The sequence below is a fragment of the Typopeltis vanoorti genome, chromosome 8 (assembly GCF_054136105.1).
Source record: "Typopeltis vanoorti isolate ZY-2024b chromosome 8, IOZ_Tvanoo_1.0, whole genome shotgun sequence".
NCBI classification, from domain to species: Eukaryota; Metazoa; Arthropoda; class Arachnida; order Uropygi; family Thelyphonidae; genus Typopeltis; species Typopeltis vanoorti.
Genome location: NC_143556.1, coordinates 45,040,689 through 45,061,389, shown reverse-complemented (window position 1 = coordinate 45,061,389; position 20,701 = coordinate 45,040,689). Strand labels below are relative to the sequence as shown.

General features: G+C 34.6%; 1 protein-coding gene across 4 annotated transcripts in view; it reads left to right on the top strand.

Annotated features, from left to right (window-relative positions):
- The window catches only part of LOC150103960 (far upstream element-binding protein 1-like), a 311,837-nt gene that overhangs the window by 212,299 nt on the left and 78,837 nt on the right, over window positions 1–20,701 (top strand). For all 4 annotated transcript variants that reach the window (XM_090397206.1, XM_090397205.1, XM_090397203.1 and 1 more), the window contains 2 exons: window positions 2,632–2,838; window positions 6,681–6,879. In XM_090397206.1, the coding sequence (XP_090253332.1) occupies window positions 2,632–2,838; window positions 6,681–6,879 (406 nt within the window). The remainder of the gene's footprint in view (window positions 1–2,631; window positions 2,839–6,680; window positions 6,880–20,701) is intronic.

The window sequence follows — 20,701 nt, the reverse complement described above, 5'->3', positions numbered from 1 at the left end:
ATCGTTCTTTGTCCGCTATGACGCATATAGCATTAATTTGTTTTAGGCAGTTGTCATCGCCTACTTTTTCATCACCTAAAAGTATTAGGTCGGTTATCAGCCTCTCTCGCATTCAAAGCGCCAGTACGTGCCATTGCAGGTTCTTATGCATTTATTCGTTTACTAACAAGCGAGAGCGGTGAGTGCTCCGATTTTGATCTGTGCACCGCTTTGAATAATAGACTATATCTTCGAGAATTTTTCAAATTTCTTGATAAAAAGTTAGGAACAGATTTTTAAAAGTACATACTTTCAGAAAATAATATCAAAAAATTGATTTTTTTTGATCCTCTAAATAGTACTGCTTCCTTAAAACTATCAAAAACTTACAAATTAGCAAAAAGAAAATGCCATAGAGGAAAAACCTGACGTGAAAGAAAAATGGGTTTGATATTTGAAATCAGCGCACCCAAATTAGTAAAAAACAAGTGTCAGATCATAATCAGCAGAAAAAAAAAATTTTTTTTTGTTGGCCAGTGTTATTGGAATGAATTATATATTATTGTACATAGGTGAATATGGTATATAGCAGCAGCCTATGTACTGAGCCATGTGACACCACTAGTTACCTGCTTTCTGTTTGATTCTGCTCTACCATATATTACTCTGTCTGCCTTTCAGCCATCCTATTATGCATGTCACTAGCTTGATGTCCATCCTCTCTTACTCTAGTTTGTATAATATATTCCATGCAATATCATGTGTGTTCACAAAATATAACAGTATCATGGTGTTGCCATTTCTCTTATCAAACTTAACTGTCACTTTATTATAGAAAATAAGTAAATTACAGGTGAGATTCTTCAAAATTACAAGATGATATACTCGATGACATTTGTCATTTTCTTCTGTTTACTGGATGATGCAGAGAGTTTGCTAATTATTGCATAATATTTTTACTTGAAACTCACGGTGACAGTGAGATTGTGATAGATGACTCAAGTAATGTAATGATCAGGGAAAGGCAAAAGCAGCTGTAATTGAACACTAAATATATAGTGTTCAATTACAGCTGCCATTTCTTGAATGGCAGAAAATACAGATGTAGCAAACATCAAAATGGCAAATTTGGAAACAGGAATTGAGAAAAAGAGCAGAACTAATAATAATAATAAGCACTTGCTGGATTTTTGTTCATGACATGGATTAATCAGTACTGACTTCATCTCCTAACATAAAGATGTGTACAAATTCATAATGGAGAGAAGACATAAGAAAAAAGAAAAGACTCTTTGCTTTTGTTATTCAGAATATCAGTAACCTCATGCTGGTACAAGGCACGAATATAAGGAAAATATGAAATGTGAATATGTTACCATTAGTTTTGAACAGGATGGAATCGAATATCATATTGTAAAGGAAGTGTTTGTGAAAGTTTTAAGAAGTAAAGTTAAGCAGTTTTCAGAAATATACCATAGCTGCAGATATACAAATATTGGGTAAAAAATGAGTTTGAAAATAATCAAACCTTGCAGACCTGGTAGCAAATTCTAAAGAAAACCAATTGATTCTCTCTCTCTTTCTCTCACACACACACAATGAATACTATTTATAAGTTGAAACATGTTAGTAATTGACGTGTCTTTAGCTGAAAGCTGGAAAGCATTTGCTGTTATTATTAACTCTCTTCTTTTCTAGGCTATTTCTGCAGGTTTGGAATTCTCTAAGAAGGAATATCATGCTAGCTGCCCTTTCTAATGATTTGAAAAATTCTTCTATTACTTCATTATTTCTACCTTCAGTATGGCCATAGGCTTAAGTAGGTGACATTGTTCCATTCACATTTTTGAAAAATGCAGGTATCTCTGTTTGATATTCCCTTGAGTTCAAGAATTTACTTTGCATTTCGAGTTAAATTTAGTAGTCATTAATTGCTTTCCTTACTGTTTGCTGGATTTGCTTACTGTTTAGAAGGATCTTAGCTATGTTATCACTCTTTGTCTATGTTATCACCAGTTAGTATGCTTCCATTGCTTCTTTTCCATTGATGACTTTGTACCTTCATAGAGCCTGTCTTCAGCTCTTTGAAGTTGGTTCATTAGCTGTCTTTTCACAGTTCATTGATTCCAAACAAAAACAGTGTAGGCCTTATGCAACCAGATGAAGCTTAAGCCAGTATGAAATCTTATATCATTATAATGTATGTATTTCCTGTTTGTAATTTCAGCCGGTGTAAAATACAGTTTCGTTTGCTAAGTTCTAGACTCACTTTGCCTCCTTTTTGTTCATTATCCAAGCAAGCCTGGGGAAACATAAGTTTGCTAGCATTTGATGCTGCACTTTCAGTTTAGTTGGTTGCTATGTGGCAAAAAATATATTTTTTACCATACCCTGGTTGCCACTTGCTGCAGGTGAATTCACCTTTTTACCTCACAGTGAAATGCCAAATATAGCTTTAGGAATTTCCTGGCAAACCTGCATTATCATATATTCATATAGCAACTACTTGTACCAGTCATGCTGGTGAATGTTTTTCGTAGTGTAATTTCTTTTTAAATGTAAATATAATTTAATTGCATACATTTGTGCAGTTGCTATGTGAAAATTCATGTACGACATCAAAATGTTTTTCTCCTCCTTATCCATCATCAGGTTCTTGTACCACGTCCAGCAGTCGGAGTTATAATTGGCAAAGGAGGAGATATGATAAAACGGATCCAACAGGATTCGGGAGCTAAAGTTCAGTTTCATCAGCTCAAGGATGACACACCGGGAGATAAAATTTGCTTGGTTTCAGGAACTGCAGAACAAATTCAGGCTGCTAGCAATATTCTTCATGAGCTTATTCAAAGTGTAATGGTAAAGGTCATTTTTATTTGTTTGTTTGTTTGTTTATTTTATTCATTTTATTTTATTTAGCTTTATTTTTTATGTTTATTTTTTATTTTTGTCTGTTATTCGGTCCTTTAATGTGCTAATTAAAAAATTATTTTGTTAATGTGTGTGTGTGTGTGTGTGTGTGTGTGTGTGTGTGTGTGTGTGTGTGTGTGTGTGTGTGTGTGTGTGTGTGTGTGTGTGTGTTAATTATTCTGGAGTGGATCCAGTTCCTTACTGAACCAAATTGCTTTGTGTAGTTTTCAGTTTGTTCCTTTTAATTTTTATTGCTGTTAAATATAAAACCAACTTAATAATTTACTTTTGTTAATGTTTAACTATATTATATTGTAATGTAATTTTGCTTTATTGGATGAACTCACTTTCGTCATCTCTATGACATTGCAAGATTTAAAAAAAAGTCCTATTTCAGGAACTGGGAAAAATTTAGTCCTACCAATATTTTTAATGTCCATTTCCAGATTGTAGAGCAAAGATTATTTATTTTTCCTTCCTCTGTTTCATCCCTATGGTTGTTCTAATGGATGTATATTATTTGCAGTAAATCTCACTTCATGACCTGTATGGTTGCATGGTCTGGGAAATGGCTTTCTATGCACTCAAATATATTTCATTTAATAATTATGACCAGGCTTAATGGTCATGTTTCTCATATGCTTTCATGGATTATTTATTACTGTCTTACACTTCTCAATGAAGTTTTTAAAAAGCCTTTAAAATTAAAAAGTATATTCATTGTAGGATTTTATTTTATAATATAATGCATTTTTTGTGTCTGTAGATGCCTTTCTTTCCCTTTTTTTATGGGGGGGGGGAAAGAGAGTGAGCAGGGTCTGCATGTGATTATTATATCTGAAAGCCAGGAAAATGTAGTCTGTAAGATAGGTTGCCTTTCCTAGTTACTTTATTTTCTCAAGAATTTGCTTGCTGAATCACGAACATTATTTGCTTGTTTTTGACAAAGTTCGGTATTGCAATGCTGTATGCAATTTTTGATCATCTAATCTAATTAAAATTTTTTTAGTCTTATTCAATCAATACCTATTAAATTACAATGTGCGCACGTGCATGTGCACACACACATGCAAAGGACACTAAATTACACCAGCCCATGTTACTAGCTATTACTCAAACCAGATTAAGATTTATGCAAATGTCACGAGGTAAATAATAATGAAAGAAAAAAAATAGAAAATATAAAGATTTTGCATTTAAATCAGATTATGCAGATTCGGTGCCATGGCAGTAAAATATAAAAGTAAATCTCCCTCCACCCCTCCTCACAAATTTGTTCTGTTTGGCATTGCTGATTGCATTTTGTTATAACACTTCATCTTCCTTGAACGTGTGTGTGCTCTTCTCATTCTAAATAAAGCTTTAAAAAAATCATTGCACTTCTCTCTTTTAATACTTTATAGAGAATGTGTCTATTTTCAACTGCGTCTGTTATTTCAGTAGCATTCATCACAATGAAATTATAACTGTAGTCGCCTTGAGGGCATAAGAAGCATAAATTTTCCATCCCTTGTAGTGTGTGTGGGGAGGAAGAAATCTAACATGTTTTTGCATACAATTATTGTGTTAAAGGTTATGTTGGAGGAAAAGTAACACAGAAAGTGTAACCAGTAACTAAAAACATGTTTGTATAATTTCAATTTAGTAGTTTGAAGAGAATTATTTATCCCATTCCTTTAAGCCTTGAATTAAATATATTTTAATGTAGTTTCCAATTCAGTTATTTTCACTCTTATTCTTCTTAGTAGCTATTTTTTTTATCTGTGACCTTTTTAGGTCATAAAAATTACTTTTCTGAATTGCAATAAGAAGTTAGTATAAAATTTTTCTTGAAATTTTTTTTTTTTTTATAAATGTGTAAAATATAATTTTATTTTCATTTCTGCAAGTTACAATCTTAAAGTAGAACCTGTTGAAATAAAGATCAGCAGTTCATAAATGAACACTGGCTGAGCATACTTTTTTGTGGTCAGATGAAATCCTACTGCTGGAGTATTCAAATATTGTCCATCCATTCATGTAATGTCAGTTTCTTTGTCTGAATATGACAATCTCCACAAAACATTACTCATTTGTATTTTTGACTTTGAAATACTTGCACCACATATTTGCAACTACAACTTGCATAATCACTTGATCTGATGAACTTAATTCTTGAATTAAGATTCAAGAATTTCAATTAAGATTTAAGATTCTTGAATTTCAATACTTAAAATTGAAATTCTTGGATATTTTGACAGTGCACTCTTACAACACAGTATTCATAAAACAAAATACTTCACTTATAAAATTGGGGATATATTAAAATCTGGCTGTGGTTAATAAAACTTGAACACATACCCAACCCTAATACTAAAAATAATATAAATTAAGGATTTTCTGGTAAGTTTCGTAGCCATTGTCAATGTATACAGATGACGAGATAAACAAAATAAAACAATCCTTAAATGTAAGCTGTGCAATATTATATGCTATTAAGTGCAGGAGAGTGGATAGCTCCATCTATAACTATTAGAATTCAAAGGATAAATAATTATTAATTCAAGAAACACAAGAATGAGGATATTTCAGCAAATAATCAAAATCTGATAATATATAAGTGCATGCAGGCACATATATACTAATGATGATGATGACATGCTTCATCTTCATTACTTAGTGTAGTGCCTGAGTGCACAAATCTTATCAGATTCAGTTCCCTGATGCTTGCAGTTTCGGAAGTATTAATTAAATTTATTTTAGTTAATACTTTGTAATTTCCTTAAAACATACAGTTATGAATAGTCAATGTATAATGTTGAAAGTTTATATTTCACTTGGTTAGACTATAATAAATTTAGTTTAATCCTTTATCCAAGTGTGAGCAAACAAAGTTTGCGCCTGAAAATATGGCCTGGCTCCCACTGAAGAGACCTTAATAAATGCCGAAACTAGTCTGGGTAGTGGCCAATCCCTTAATGCATAACATTATACATATCCGCAAGGAGATGGAGATGTGTTTTGCATTATGGGAGATACTGGGATAGGAGTGTTGTTGCTTGGTCCACCTTTGCTACGGGTTTCCCGGTGTTGTACTACCTTACTGGGGTAAGGTAGTGCAACACCATATTCAGTCCTGAAGATATGTTCAGGTGTAAATTTTGTTTACTCACACTTGGATAAAGGATTAAACTAAATTTATTATAGTCAATGTATAAACTTTGCCACCATACAGGGATGAGGAGTGTTAGTTTTTATTTAGTTCAGTTCAGCTCACTGCCCAACTGTTATCACTTAAAGGTTATCCCAGATGGATATATGTATTGTGAATGTTGTTACAGTTTTCACTTTTATAATTCCACCCACAAGAGATTAAAAACCTATTTGGGTGGGATGGATAAATCAGAAGGACCCTGTTTTAGTGTCTAATGTACTTCTGAAGCTGTCATTTGAGATTATTGATCTATATTAGGAAAAAATAATTGTGTGATCTGATTTTGATCCGTTTCATGAAGTCTTAGAGCACTGACATTAAAGTTTATAAAATTGTTTAATTTCATTTGGAATTCAGTTCTTGTTGCTGAACATAAAGAAAATTTATGAATTAGAGAAATTATGTTATTTTAATTTTGACCTATTACAACTATATTCATAGCCATTTTAATTTTACCATCTGGCATAGCAAGTATGAATAAACCATTTTAAATTTCCATTCAATAATAATTACATAACCAATAAATTATTTTTGATCTCACCTCCTTTTTTTTTTGAAATGTAATAAAAATGAAAAGATGGATTTTCATATTCGTTAGACAAGAGACCAATCTATGGGTAGAGGCCGTGGAAGAGGAAGAGGTTTTGATGGACCTGGTCATCCAGAATTTGGTCCACCTGGTGGTCCTGGGCGAGGAAGAGGTGGAGCAGGTGGTGCAGCAGGAGCAGGTGGTGAAGATATGCAAGAGGTTCATTTTCCTGTTCCATCTAATAAGTGTGGTCTGGTCATTGGTAAAGGTATGCATCTACTTTAACAAAAGTTTATGTAACTTTTTCTGCCTCTCTGATATTTAAATTGCATTAAAAATATTAATGTTTGCATGTAAAAAAGTATTAAAGTGAAGTAATTTGCAGAATTTATTAAATAAAAGGCATGTGCTGCTGAAATTTTTTTTTTCATTTTTTTTTTAAAATCTATTTATAATGTATTCATATTATATATGAATTCCACTTTATAATATCCACTGGATTTTATATGTACATGCAGTTGACATTTGAGTTTAATTAACATTTTTTATATTCAGTTTCTCTTCCATTGCATATAGAAATCAGTTAATCATGCTCAACTGTAATTCAGAGAAGGAAAAAAAAAATGTAGATGAGGGAAGTATGAAGAATCTCCAGCAAGCGAATTGTCAGTAGCATTTGTTGTTTTGCAATTGTAACAGATCTGTGTCCTGGTGAAATGGCTGCGAGAAGGGAACTGACAGAGTATGAAAGAGGCATTGTATTGTTGTTGACAAATTGGGCCATCCCAGGCTAACAATCATCAATTCCATATTGCTTATTTTTCCTCAGAGATTTAAAATTAATTATTTCCATTTATGTGATACCCTGAGATTAGTTCTCTACACACATTCCTGAATGCTAACAGTGTTAAGTTCCTTTCTAATATCCTCATTTTTAATATAATTATGCTATTGGTGTCATCTGTCCACTCTCTTACCTCCCTACTGGCCAATGTGGATGAAATAGTGACACCAAATTGCACTTTTTATTCATGTTATTCAATGGGTTTTAGAGCTTCGTATCCAGATTTATCTCAGCATCTATTGACGTTGTGGCCGGTTTGGGGGGGGGGGGGGGTAAATACTGTAGCCATGTAGTTTTATCAATTGCATGAATTCTTACATTCTATCTTGGTTCAAATTATTTAAAATTTCATAAGTATTTGGATTAAAATTTATGAAGTTTGTTTTTTAAATTATAAAGAAATTATTCAATTATTCTAGCTTTCTCTGTCTTTTCCTCACTCATCTTTCAGCTTTGGCTTTTTATTATATTGTGATATCTTTAATTGATACCTATTATCTTATGTAATCCTAGAAATAATCTCATCCCAATGTCTAGGTCTTTTCTTTTTGCCCAAGCTTACCTGATGCTGTATATTTTAATATACTACCAATGTTGAACCATTCTTATCCAGTTGATTGATGGATTTGTATATCTTCTATTAATTTTTTTAAACTTTTTCTTGAAGACACCATTTATACTGGGATCTTTTGAGAAATTGAAACATTCTTCTTTCTACTTTGGAGGAAATCAAATTGGTGAGACTAATAGAAAGTAGTCATTCCAATTCAAAACTTTTAAAATACATTGTCACGAACAAATTTTTTTTCTTAATTTCTTACGTATTATTATATTGCCTATTGTTGATCTGTGTCCTCTTCCCATTTAATTATACTTACAACAATCTTTATTTGGAAAGAATGTGTTTGTAACTTTATTATAAATACATAGTGTCCTGATTTATATTCTACTTGAATTCCAATAATTATAATTAACTACTCTATTTTCTAGTGTTCTATGTGTCATAAATGCTAATACTGTCTTTCTTCTCTCATTCCTACTTCTACCACTGTAGAATTGTATTTAATTTTTAATTGTTTTTGAGCTCCTGAACTTTCCTTAATTTCAGATATTATTGCGGTTTTTATTCGTAATTATTCAGCAGTGTAAAATTCCTAAGAGTTTTAATAGTTAATTTTTCTTAAACGTACCAGGTTTAGTCTGTATAGTAGGTCATCTAACCCTTAACCCATCTACAATAATAAAGATAGAGTAGCTTATACATTCTACCATCATCATCATCAAATTCCTGCCATGTACCCTCAAGGGGAGTACAGGATATGATAGTACTACATGAAAAATTTACATCATTACTAACTTCCTATCTACAATTTTCCTCCAAATCAGTCCATTACTTGTCAAGACTCCAACATTATCAGATCTTATATTTCTGTCATCTAAGGCACATTGTACCATATCAATCCACCTATACCTTGGTCTTCCTCTGTGTCATTTTCCTGTCAACCTGCTAGAGAACACTTGTTTTGCTAATCTTTCTTCACCCATTCTGTTTAACTGACCATACCACCTGAGATTAGCTCTGCTAATGCATTCCTGGATGCTGACAATGTCAAGTTCTTTCCTAATATCCTCGTTTTTAATATGATATTGCCATTGATGCCATCTGTTCACGCCTCTAATCTTTTTCATGACTTTCATATCTGTGGTCTCTAGTCTTTGGTCAAGTGTTTTTACTTCTGACCCAGCTCTCAGGTCCATAAGTTAAAACTGGTTTGAACACTGTATTGTATACAGCTAATTTAGTGTTTCGACTAATTTCTCTCTTTTTCCATATTAATTTATTCAATTGACATCCTACCATACCAGCTTCGTTGATTCTGTTGTCTATTTCTTTTAATTTACCATCTTCACTAAAAATCGTGCCTAAGTAGCTGAAATGTTTTACAGCTACTTAGTCTAACCCTTAGTGAATGGAGAACCTACGAAACAGGTTCTCCATTCACAGCACAATTGACAGTTTCAGTGATTCTGTCTATTTTCATTGTCTTTGTTATTGCTGACCTTCATACCCTATCTATTACAACAGTTATTCAATTTAGTCAGTGAATCTTGTAGACTTGTAGCAGATTTATTTAGAAGTATAACATCGTCAGCATAAAGCAAAGAGCTGACATCTCCAATTTTGATACCATGTTTAATACCACTTTCCTTCATAATGTGATCCATATAGATAATGAATAACAGAGAGGATAATGTACATCCTTGTCTCACACCAGATATAACATTAAACCATCTTCCTATACTTCCTTCAGTTCTAACTGCTGACTTACAACTCAAATAAAGACTAAGTATTGCTTGAAATAATGCCCTGTTGACATCATATAACTGTAGCGTATTGAATAGCTTCTCTCTTGGCACCTTGTCATATGCCTTTTCCAAATTGACAAAACTTAAATACAGATCTTTGTTATATTCCCGGGCTGCTTAATGGTCAAAGCTGTATAACTTTGAGGAGACCTCCACATAGCCTTTAAAGGAATGTGGAGAACCGACCAGGGCTCATGACCTAATGTCCAATCCTCACCTTCTCGTTGTGCACCCTATTGGGTATCTATCTGGATACTGAACGAACAAGGATGGGCTGGCAATTTGGGATTTAGCTGCCCAAATTGTATTCTTATTGGTTAAACTCAAATAAAAATGATGGTACAACATGACAAATTTTAATGTCAGCTAGGGCGTCAACCGATTAAACAAGGCCCCACGTTTTTTTCCAGTGAACCAGGGTGAACAGCGAAAAGTCAGCTACTGGAAGAAATATGAAAACACACCCCAACTCAACATCACCAGAATTAAAGATGGGTACTATCAACATAAGAAGCCTGAATGGCGAAGAAATGGAGCTAGCTGAGGAATTAGATAAGTACCAGATCGACATAATAAGGGTGACTGAAACAAAAAAGACAAAAACTGGCGAGATCATTCTGAGCAATAAATACAAAATGTTATATTCTGGCAATGACAATCGAGGAAAAGAAGGAGTAGCCATAGTATTCAACACAAAATATGAGGCTAATTTTTCTTGAATGGCAGGCAGTCTCAAGAAGAGTAATGTGGGCAAATATGAGAATGGGGAATTGGACAATGAGACTTATTTGTGCTTATGGTCCCACAGAAGGTTCTACTAAGGTAGAAGTGGAGTAGCCATAGCATTCAACACAAAATACGAGGCTGATCTTCTTGAATGCAGGCAACCTCAAGTAGAATAATGTGGGCAAATATGAGAATGAGAAACTGGACAATGAGACTTATTTGTGCCTATTGTCCTACAGAAGGTTCTACTAAGGTTGAAGTAGAGGAATTTTTTGAGGCTTTAGAATGAAACAGTGAAAAAGGAAAAGTTGGTCCTTGTTGGGGATCTAAATAGCAGAGTAGGAAGTGATTGTCAGACATGCAAAAATATTTTGGGAACATTTGGAGAAAAGAGCAAAGCTAATAATAATGGCAAATATCTCTTGAATTTCTGCTCAGGACATGGACTGGTTATTACTAACACCATGTTCCAACATAAAAATGTGCACAAATTCACATGGAAAGAAGAGGCAAGGAATAAGAAAAGTCTCATTGACTATGTTATTGTTGATAGTGATGTTTTCTCCCTGGTGCAGGACACCAGAGTGTACAGAGGATTTGAAATTGGAAGTGATCACTATTTACTCTTGAGCAGGATGAGATTGAATTTCATATTGAAAAGAATAATATGTAAGAAAGTTTTAAAGAGAATAAAAGATGAGCAGCTCTCAGATGTGAACTATAGATTAAAATACACAAAGATTATTGAAGAAAAAATGAAAGAGTTTGAGAACAGAAATCAAACCTTGGAGATTCAGTGGCAAACTCTGAAGAAAACCCTGATTGATTCAGCTAGAGAGGCATGTGGTGAAGATGTCTGCAAGGATAGAAAAATTAGAACTCCATGGTGGACACAGGAAGTTAAAGAGGCAGTGAAGGAAAAGAAGAGAACATCAAAAGTTCCTGGCAAATAAGTCAGCTTGTGCTCTTAGAGAATACAGAGACAAATGCAAGAATGCTAAACACTGTGTAAAACTAGCTAATCAAAAGTCATGGGAGGACTTTGGCAAGAATATAGAAAATAAATATCAAGAAGGTGGCAAAATATTCTGGAGGTTGTTGAAGAAGCTTAGGAATGGAGGAAAGTGTGCCGTAAAAGGAAATGATAAAGGTGGCATGAAAACGGAAGAAAAAGATATCCTTGAAGTATGGAGTAATTACTTGAAATACTGCTAAATGAAACAACCAGTGATCACAGCAAAGTGAGTAAAAAACACTGACCAGACATGTAGTCAGGAATACATATCCATACTTGAAGTAGAAAAAGCCATCAAAGGCTTAAAATGTGGAAAGGCAGCAGGAGTAGAGGATATTCGACCAGAAATGCTGAAGTATGGTGGTATAAAAGTCTAACAGTGGTTGCACTGCATAGTTCAGAAGGCCTGGACAGAGGGACGAATTCCCGATGAATGGAGTAGAGCTCTCATAGCATCCTGTTAGATCCTGAATGCAGAGCTTTACAAGTAAATTCTTTATTCAGGATTTAACATAACAAACTACTACTTATTAAGGAGATATCTGCACATCGGCTAATAATTATAAAGTGTTGTTTTATGTCTTGTAATAATGTATAGTCCATGTGTGCAATATATAGAGTTATTGCTAGGTTATTTGTTATTCCCAAGTAAGCTGTCTAGTACTTTGCGAAATTCTGAGAAAAATTTATAATAGTAATCCGGAATAATCGTGTATGATCGGTACGAGTCGAGCGTAGCGATGGAGGCTATACCTACGCGGAAATATGACGTCAGAGCGCCTACCTAGAATTATGTAACCGGACAGGTTAGCGAGAGTGTAGGATCACCCAAGGGGCATGAACGATGGGGTTCGTGGGTGAAAACCGCATTGAATAGAGGGCGCCTGAATAGGGCGAATAAAGGACAATGCACGCCGTTTTACGGGGCTTTTTGCCCTTTTGATCTTCGAGTGCCAGATTCGAGTTTTAGGCGGAGTTGGTCGGAGGATTCGTGAGAGAGCGGCGAGTTGACTACGGCAATGACGGAATGCAGGTTCTTTTCTTGAGAATGCTTGAAGATTTTCAAGTGGATCTGATTGCGATATGACGGCCTATGTGGAATCGAGCCTTAGCAAAATGTCCCATTGGAGAAAGTTTCCTGCGGAGCGGTAGACAGCACGCAGCAGTCGGAAACGATTAGAAGAAAAAGCGTAGTACATCGCCAGGTGCAAAGACAGCTGAAGAATATGCAGTACGATAATCCAGACCTACATGAGATGGCGGCATGAAATCTGAAAGGATCCGGTAATGTAAGAGTTTTCGTTCTATGTTAAAATTTGTTTAGAAGAAAAGTAAATTTGTGTGTGTTGTAACTAAAGGACACTAGTAGAGAAATTTTAGTGAGAATTTGACTGAATTAATTAAGCCCTTGTGGAGCAAAGAAGAGTTGTTAAATAGGCAGTGATTTGTGAATGGCTAGACTTGCTTAAATGAAATTTAGAATTAAGGTAATCATTGATAGAGTATTAATGAAAGTGTTCAATAAGTATTCTGTGAGTAACTTGTGAAAGGAATTATATAGTAGTAGTATTTTGCTTGAGCCTAATCTTGTCCTTTCATAATTGAAGGATTTAACTTGCTCTGATTCATTGTGATTTAGTATAACCCTTAACTTAGAGTGAATTTTGATCCATTGATTATTTAAACTTAAATAACTGTAAAATGTTATATGTTTTTCCAATAAACATGCTTTGTACCTTATACCTGAGTTATGCCTGATTACAAATTCAAACCACCACTTATGAAATTGAGCCTTTTTGGCGGGAAGGAATTTAGATATAATTGTTTAAGTGAGATTCGGTCCACGACTGCTAACTGAATCCGCACAGCGCTAGCGTGAGATAAATTATCGTGTGTATCCTTTAAAATTTTGAATTATTTCCCTGAACAAGAGTCTCTTCTGTTATAGGATATTGGCTGGCGCAGCGAAATATAAATTTTGCCAATATCCGAAGAGGAAATAAATCTGAATTAGTATTTTAGGAGCACGACAATAGATTAAAAGGAGAGTTATTATACAGGTAGAATCAGATATAATATAGAGAGATAGCGACATAACAATGGCGCAGCCGGTAGGATTTTATTAGTAGAATTACAATATTCCAATAGAAATTACGAATATAACACCCATATATAAAAAGGGAAATAAAACTGAATGTGAGGATTACTGAGGTATTTCCCTACTAAGTGTTTCTGGCAAGATCTATGCAAGTATACTTGGGAAACGATTGAGAAGGATTGTGGAAGAAAAGCTGGGTGAAGAACAAGTTGGATTCAGGCAAAATAGAGGCTGTCGGGATCAGATCTTCACTTTACGACAAATAGTGGAGAAATCATGGGAATATAACATCAACATCATATTTCTGCCATGTACCCTCAAGGGGATGTACAGGATATGATAGTACTACATGAAAAAAATTACATCATTACTAACTTCCTATCTACAATATTCCCCCAAATCAGTCTGTTACTTGTCAAGACTCCAACATTATCAGATCTTATATTTCTAACGCGCTTCGTACCGTATCAATCCACCTATATCTTGGTCTTCCTCTGGGTCGTTTTGCTGCCAGCCTGACAGAGAACACTTGCTTTGCTAATCTATCTTCACCCATTCTGTTTAAGTGACCATACCACCTGAGATTAGTTCTGCTAACGCATTCCTGGATGCTGACAATGTCAAGTTCTTTCCTAATATCCTCGTTTTTAATATTATATTGCCATTGATAGCATCTGTTCATGCCTCTAATCCTTCTCATGACTCTCATATCTACGGTCTCTAGTCTTTGGTCAAGTGTTTTACTTCTGACCCAGTTCTCAGATCCATAAGTTAAAAATGGTTTGATCGCTGTCTTGTATACACTAATTTAGTGTTCCGACTAATTTCTCTCTTATTCCATATGAATTTATTCAACTGACTTCCTACTATACCAGCTTTACTGATTCTGTTATCTATTTCTATATTGAATTTACCATCTTCACTAAATATCATGCCTAAGTAGCTGAAATGTTTTCTTGTTCCACAGGTTCTCCATACACAACACAGTTGACATTTTCTGTGATTCTACCTATTTTCATTGTCTTTGTCTTTTTATTGCTGACCTTCATACCCTATCTATTACAACAGTTATTCAATTTAGTCAGAGAATCTTGCAGACTTGTAGTGGATTTATTTAGAAGTATAACATCATCCGCATAAAGCAAAGAGCTGACATCTCCAATTTTGATACCATGTTTAATACCACTTTCCTTCATAATGTGATCCATATAGATAATGAATAACAGAGAGGATAATGTACATCCTTGTCTCACACCAGATTTAACATTAAACCATCTTCCTGCACTTCCTTTAATTCTAACTGCAACTCAAATAAAGACTAAGTATTGCTTGATAAGTATTGCATGATTTTCTATGTTCTTGCCAAAGTCCTCCCATGACTTTTGTTTAGCTAGTTTTACACAGTATTTAGCTTTCTTGCATTTGTCTCTGTATTCTCTAAGAGCACAAGCTGACTTATTTGACAGGAACTTTTGATATGCTTTCTTCTTTTACTTCACTGCCTCTTTGACTTCCTGTGTCCACCAGGGAGTTCTGATTTTTTTATCCTTGCAGACAACCTCACCACATGCGTCTCTAGCTGAATCAATCAGGGTTTTCTTCAAGGCTTGCCACTGAATCTCCTAGGTTTGGTTCCTGTTCTCAAACTCTTTCATTTTTTTCTTGAATAATCTTTGTGTATTTTAGTCTACAGTTCACATCTGAGAGCTGCTCAACTTTTATTCGCTTTAAAACTTTCTTACATGTTATTCTTTTCAATATGAAATTCAATTTTATCTTACTCAAGACTAAATAGTGATCACTTCCAATTTCAAATCCTCTGTAAACTCTGGTGTCCTGCACCGTGGAGAAAACATCACTATCAACAATAACATAATCAATGAAACTTTTCTTATTCCTTGCCTCTTCTCTCCATGTGAATTTGTGCACATTTTTGTTGGAACATGGTGTTAGTAATAACCACTCCATGTCCTGAGCAGAAATCAGACAGATATTTGCCATTATTATTAGCTTTGCTCTTTTCTCCAAATTTTCCCAAAATATTTTTATATGTGTGACAATCACTTCCTACTCTGCTATTTAGATCCCCAACAAGGACCAACTTTTCCTTTTTCATTGTGTCAGTTGCTTTTTCTAAAGCCTCAAAAAATTCCTCCACTTCTACTTTAGTAGAACCTTCTGTGGGACCATAGGCACAAATAAGTCTCATTGTCCAGTTCCCCATTCTTATATTTGTCCACATTACTCTACTTGAGGTTGCCTGCCATTCAAGAAGATTAGCCTTGTATTTTGTGTTGAATACCATGGCTACTCCTTCTTTTCCTTGATTGTCATTGCCTGAATATGACATTTTGTATTTATTGCTCTGAAAGATCTCACCAGTTTTTAACCTTTTTTTTTTGTTTGTTTCAGTCACCCCTATTATGTCGATCTGGTACTTATCTAATTCCTCAGCCAGCTCCATTTCTTTGCCATTCAGGCTTCTTATGTTGATAGTACCGATCTTGGTGATGTTGAGTTGGGGGGTGTTTTCATATTTGTTCCAGTAGCTGACTTTTCGTTGTTCGCCCTGGTTCCCTGGAAAAAACAATGTGGGGGTCTTGTTTAATTGGGAGAAGCCCCAGCCGACATGAAATTTTGTCATTTTTTACCATCATTTTTATTTTAGTTTAACCAATAATAATACAATTTGGGCGGCTAAATCCCAAATTGTCAGCCCATCCTCGTTCGTTCAGTATCCAAGTAGATACCCAATAGGGTGCACCACGAGAAGGTGAGGATTGGACATTAGGTCAGAAGCCCTGGTCGGTTCTCTGCATTCCTTTAAAGGCTATGTGGAAGTCTCCTCTCAGTTATACAGCTTTGACCCTTAAACATCTTATACATTCTATGGTTGTACAAACCACACATTTGTTTGTATTCACATAAAAGAATAATTTGTTTTATTCATTGTTGCTTTAGAGTTGATCTCAATAATTAGAGGAAGAGATCCTAGTAGCCTATATAGAATGTTGAGAACCAAAGGCAATTGCGATCCGTTGTCCAGCCTCACCTTCTTGCATTACATTGCTAGGTATACATTTAAATAAGAATGACCAATGGTGGGTTTAATACTTCAGTTCAGGAACCCTAGTCAGATTTTTAGATGCTTCAAAGGCTACACAGAAGTGTCCTAGTTGTCTACATGCAATCTCAGATGATTCCTTAATCATGTAATAGTATAATATTATCCTGAGTACTTCTTGAGGATACATATAAGGAATTTGAGGATGAGTATATAACACTGTGAAATTAAATAATTTAATGCCATTTAAGATCAGAATTTTCCTGTACCTTCAGTGGATAACTCATCATCATGTATGTTCAGCTATCCTATGTTTATTCTGTATTGTTCCCCTGTTCCCTTCAAATTGGCTATAATAAGAATTGATTGTATGTTTTACAACTAAGTATTACAAGGTGAGTATTAGAGCTTGCTATAGCAAAACACTGCTGTAACAAAAGATTAACTTGCTATAACAAACTACTGTTAAGCCCCCCCCCCCCCCACACACACACAAAACCAAATAGGCAGTGGTATGTTATGCTAAAAAAATCAGTATAATAAACTATTCATGTAGTTCTAATTTGTTTGAGTGTCAGCTGTTTATTTTTAATAATAAATCTGTCATTTACTTCCCTTCAACAAATGGACAACACTTGCACTGAACATTTACCTAATTATTGTGCAGTGTTCCATTGTTTCAAATTCTGCATCTTTGTATCAGTAATGGTGAAATACGTCCTTCATTTTGAAATATTTAATGTTTTAAGTTTATCAAACAGAATACTTGTACCAAGCCTGAACTCACAAGTATATTAACCTGGCACTGGTGAGGTGGAAAAATGTAACAAAAGTAGAAAGGTGGGGTCCCACAGACCCGCCCAAATAATGTAGTGTATTATAGAAATCCATATCTTTTTTAATCAATATTAGATTACGTATTATTTAGCCATGCAGAGGTCGTGGTAGAAAAAATTGCAGCGGAGGTTGCGTGTATCTGAGAGATAAATTCATTACTAGTATGTGATAAAACTTTAAAAAAAAAAAAAAAAACACTGCAAATATAATACATGATGATTTATTTATTTTCAATTACAATCTAGAAATTATTGAAGAAAGAAAAAAACCCAACTAAACCAATACTATACTGACATCGGTGTTCTGGTATCTCTCAGATACAATTTACTATCAAATATCACTTTCACATTCGACTCTATTATTCTCATTGTCGGAATCGAGTAACAAAATCACTGAATCTCTTCAACATCTAATGGATTATCAAATTGATGTATTTTCCCAGCCATTTTCAACGGTAAATAAAAACAAACAAACAACTAAATCAATACTATACTGACTGACATCAGAGGTTGCGGTATCTCTCAGATACAATTTACTATAAAATATCACACACCTTTGCATAACAACCTAACCGCATAAACAGTGTGGAATGTCACTCGTAATATATGCATGCCAGCTAGTCATGACCTCCAAGCTATACACTGGATATGTGTAAGAATACTTGTATTAAATAATTTGTTTGTATCTGTCAGATGAGCTGTGACCTCTGCAGGGTTAAGTGTCCTGTAATTTTACAGAATAAAAAGCAGATCCACAAAATTAAAACTTTGTGGATCTGCTTACCCAAAAATATTTAACTAATTAAACATCTTTTCAACAAAAATATACGCTTATATAATTGTTAATATTATGTTCCTTTTGTAAATCAATACCAAAGTGCCTAAAAAAACAAAGTATCTTTTAGGCACTTTGGTATTGATTTACAAAAGGAGCATATACATTATAAGAAGCTAATAGAATAATAAACATTTAGTCTTGAGATTCCAATGATATCACTAACTAAAAATTTTCATTTTCTGTAATTGCACAGTCAGGGCACCTTGGAATTATGTGATCGAGACACATTTTGCTTGCTAAACTTAAAATTGCTTGCGCACAAGAGCCTGTTGTCTATGGTGTCAAGTAGCTGGTTAGAGAGGAAGCTATACTGAGGCATGACTCACTGCCATGCGTTGTTAAAAAGTTAGTCAATTTAAAATTTTTGGGGTCCGTGACATCCCACCTTACTAATGCAGGGTTAAGAAATGCGAGTAAGTGTGAATATCAAATGTTTGAATGTGACCAAATTGCAATCAGCGATGTGAATTAGAACTGGAATGCTTATTTGTGTGTGTAGTTCCACAGAAGATTTGAGTAGGGAATAAGCAGACACATTTTTTTTTTTTTTTTTTGCATCATTCATATGGGAACCTGATATTCAGGAAAAGCTGGGTTTTGTTAGAAGATCCCAATTTAGCAGGAAAGAAATCCCCAACATACAGAAATGGTTCAGGAAAATTCGGAGAATGATGATAGCAGATGTCTTCTAAATTTCTACTCAGACATTGACTACAGTTGCTGCTAACACCATGTTCCAGCATGAAAATATGCGAAATTTACATGGAAGGAAAACACACATACAAAACAAGAAAAGGTGTATTGATGAAGATATTATTAATAATGATCTCTTCAAATTGATCCATGATACAACAATACAGGAGATGACCACCATCACATAATGTTTAGCAGAATAAAAAGTATTAAACAAAATATGTACTATAGCTTTGAAAGATGTTGAAAGTTTATTTTTCACTTGGTTAGAGTATAATAAAATTAGTTTAATCCTTTTTCCAAGTGTGAGTAAACAAAGTTTGCGCCTGAAAGTATCTTCAGGACTGGGATAAGGTGGTACAACACCAGGGCAACTCATTGCAAAGGTGGAGCAAGCTACCAACACGCCTATCTCAGTATCTCCTATAATGCAAAACACATTTCCTTGCCGATATGTCTAATGTTATGCATTAAGGGAAGGGCCACTACCCAGACTAGTTTCGACCTTTATCCCTTAATACATAACATTAGACATATCTGCAAGGAAATGTGTTTTGCATTATAGGAGATACTGAGATAGGAGTGTTGGTAGCTTGCTCCACCTTTGCAACAAGTTGCCCTGGTGTTGTCCCACCTTACCCCAGTCCTGAAGATACTTTCAGGCGCAAACTTTGTTTGCTCACACTTGGAAAAAGGATTAAACTAATTTTATTATATAGCTTTGAAAAGAATCAAACTACTCTGAAGATATCTACTCAAGTTGGATTCATTTCATCTACAGCCATTAATTGCACTCCTCTACTCTACTTGTTTTTCCTCTCTTAATAAACTGAACCCATTATATTCTATTTCTGTAACAGTATTCTCTTCTATCAGCCATGTTTAGCTAGTGCTTATAAATTTTTGTGTCTACCATTGTTAAGAACTCAGCTGTATTCTTAATGCTTCTGGCATTATTGTATACATATGGCATCTGACTACTGGGTTAATGAGTTATATATTGAGCTGAATTCTTTCCACAGTTTACACCTTTCTTTCTTGACAAAAAAGAAGGAATTGTTATATATTTCATGAGGCCGTTACTAACAATCTCTCTCTCTCTCTCGCTTTCTCTCTCTCACACACTTACTCGCTCACAAGTTCTACCATTTCATGCATTCATCCATGCTTTATTCTGCCTTCCCTGCTAGTTTCTTGGCAATTTTGCCTGTTCATGGCATTGTCAGGTTGTCCATTTTGCAATTGCCTGCATGTCCAGTATGCCTCTGTCCTTTCCTGATCCTTCTTTTACCTTCCCTGCTATCTGCCAAGTAGTCTGTTTAAGTGTTATGTAGTATTGCACACTTGCTGAAACCTCTAAATTTCTCATGTGCCAGTTTTGTTTCCCCCCCCCCCCCCTTACAGTGCTATCAACACCTTGTTTCTGATACCCACCCCCATTCTTGTCCACATTCCACTGAGCATGTATTGCACCATTATTTGCTCCCTCATTTGAATTTCCACTTACATTTAGCATTTTACATTCCTCTATCACCTTAATTATCATACATTTCTGGAAAATTCAAGCACTATTACCTTCTCCACAATTCACATTTAAGTACACATACAT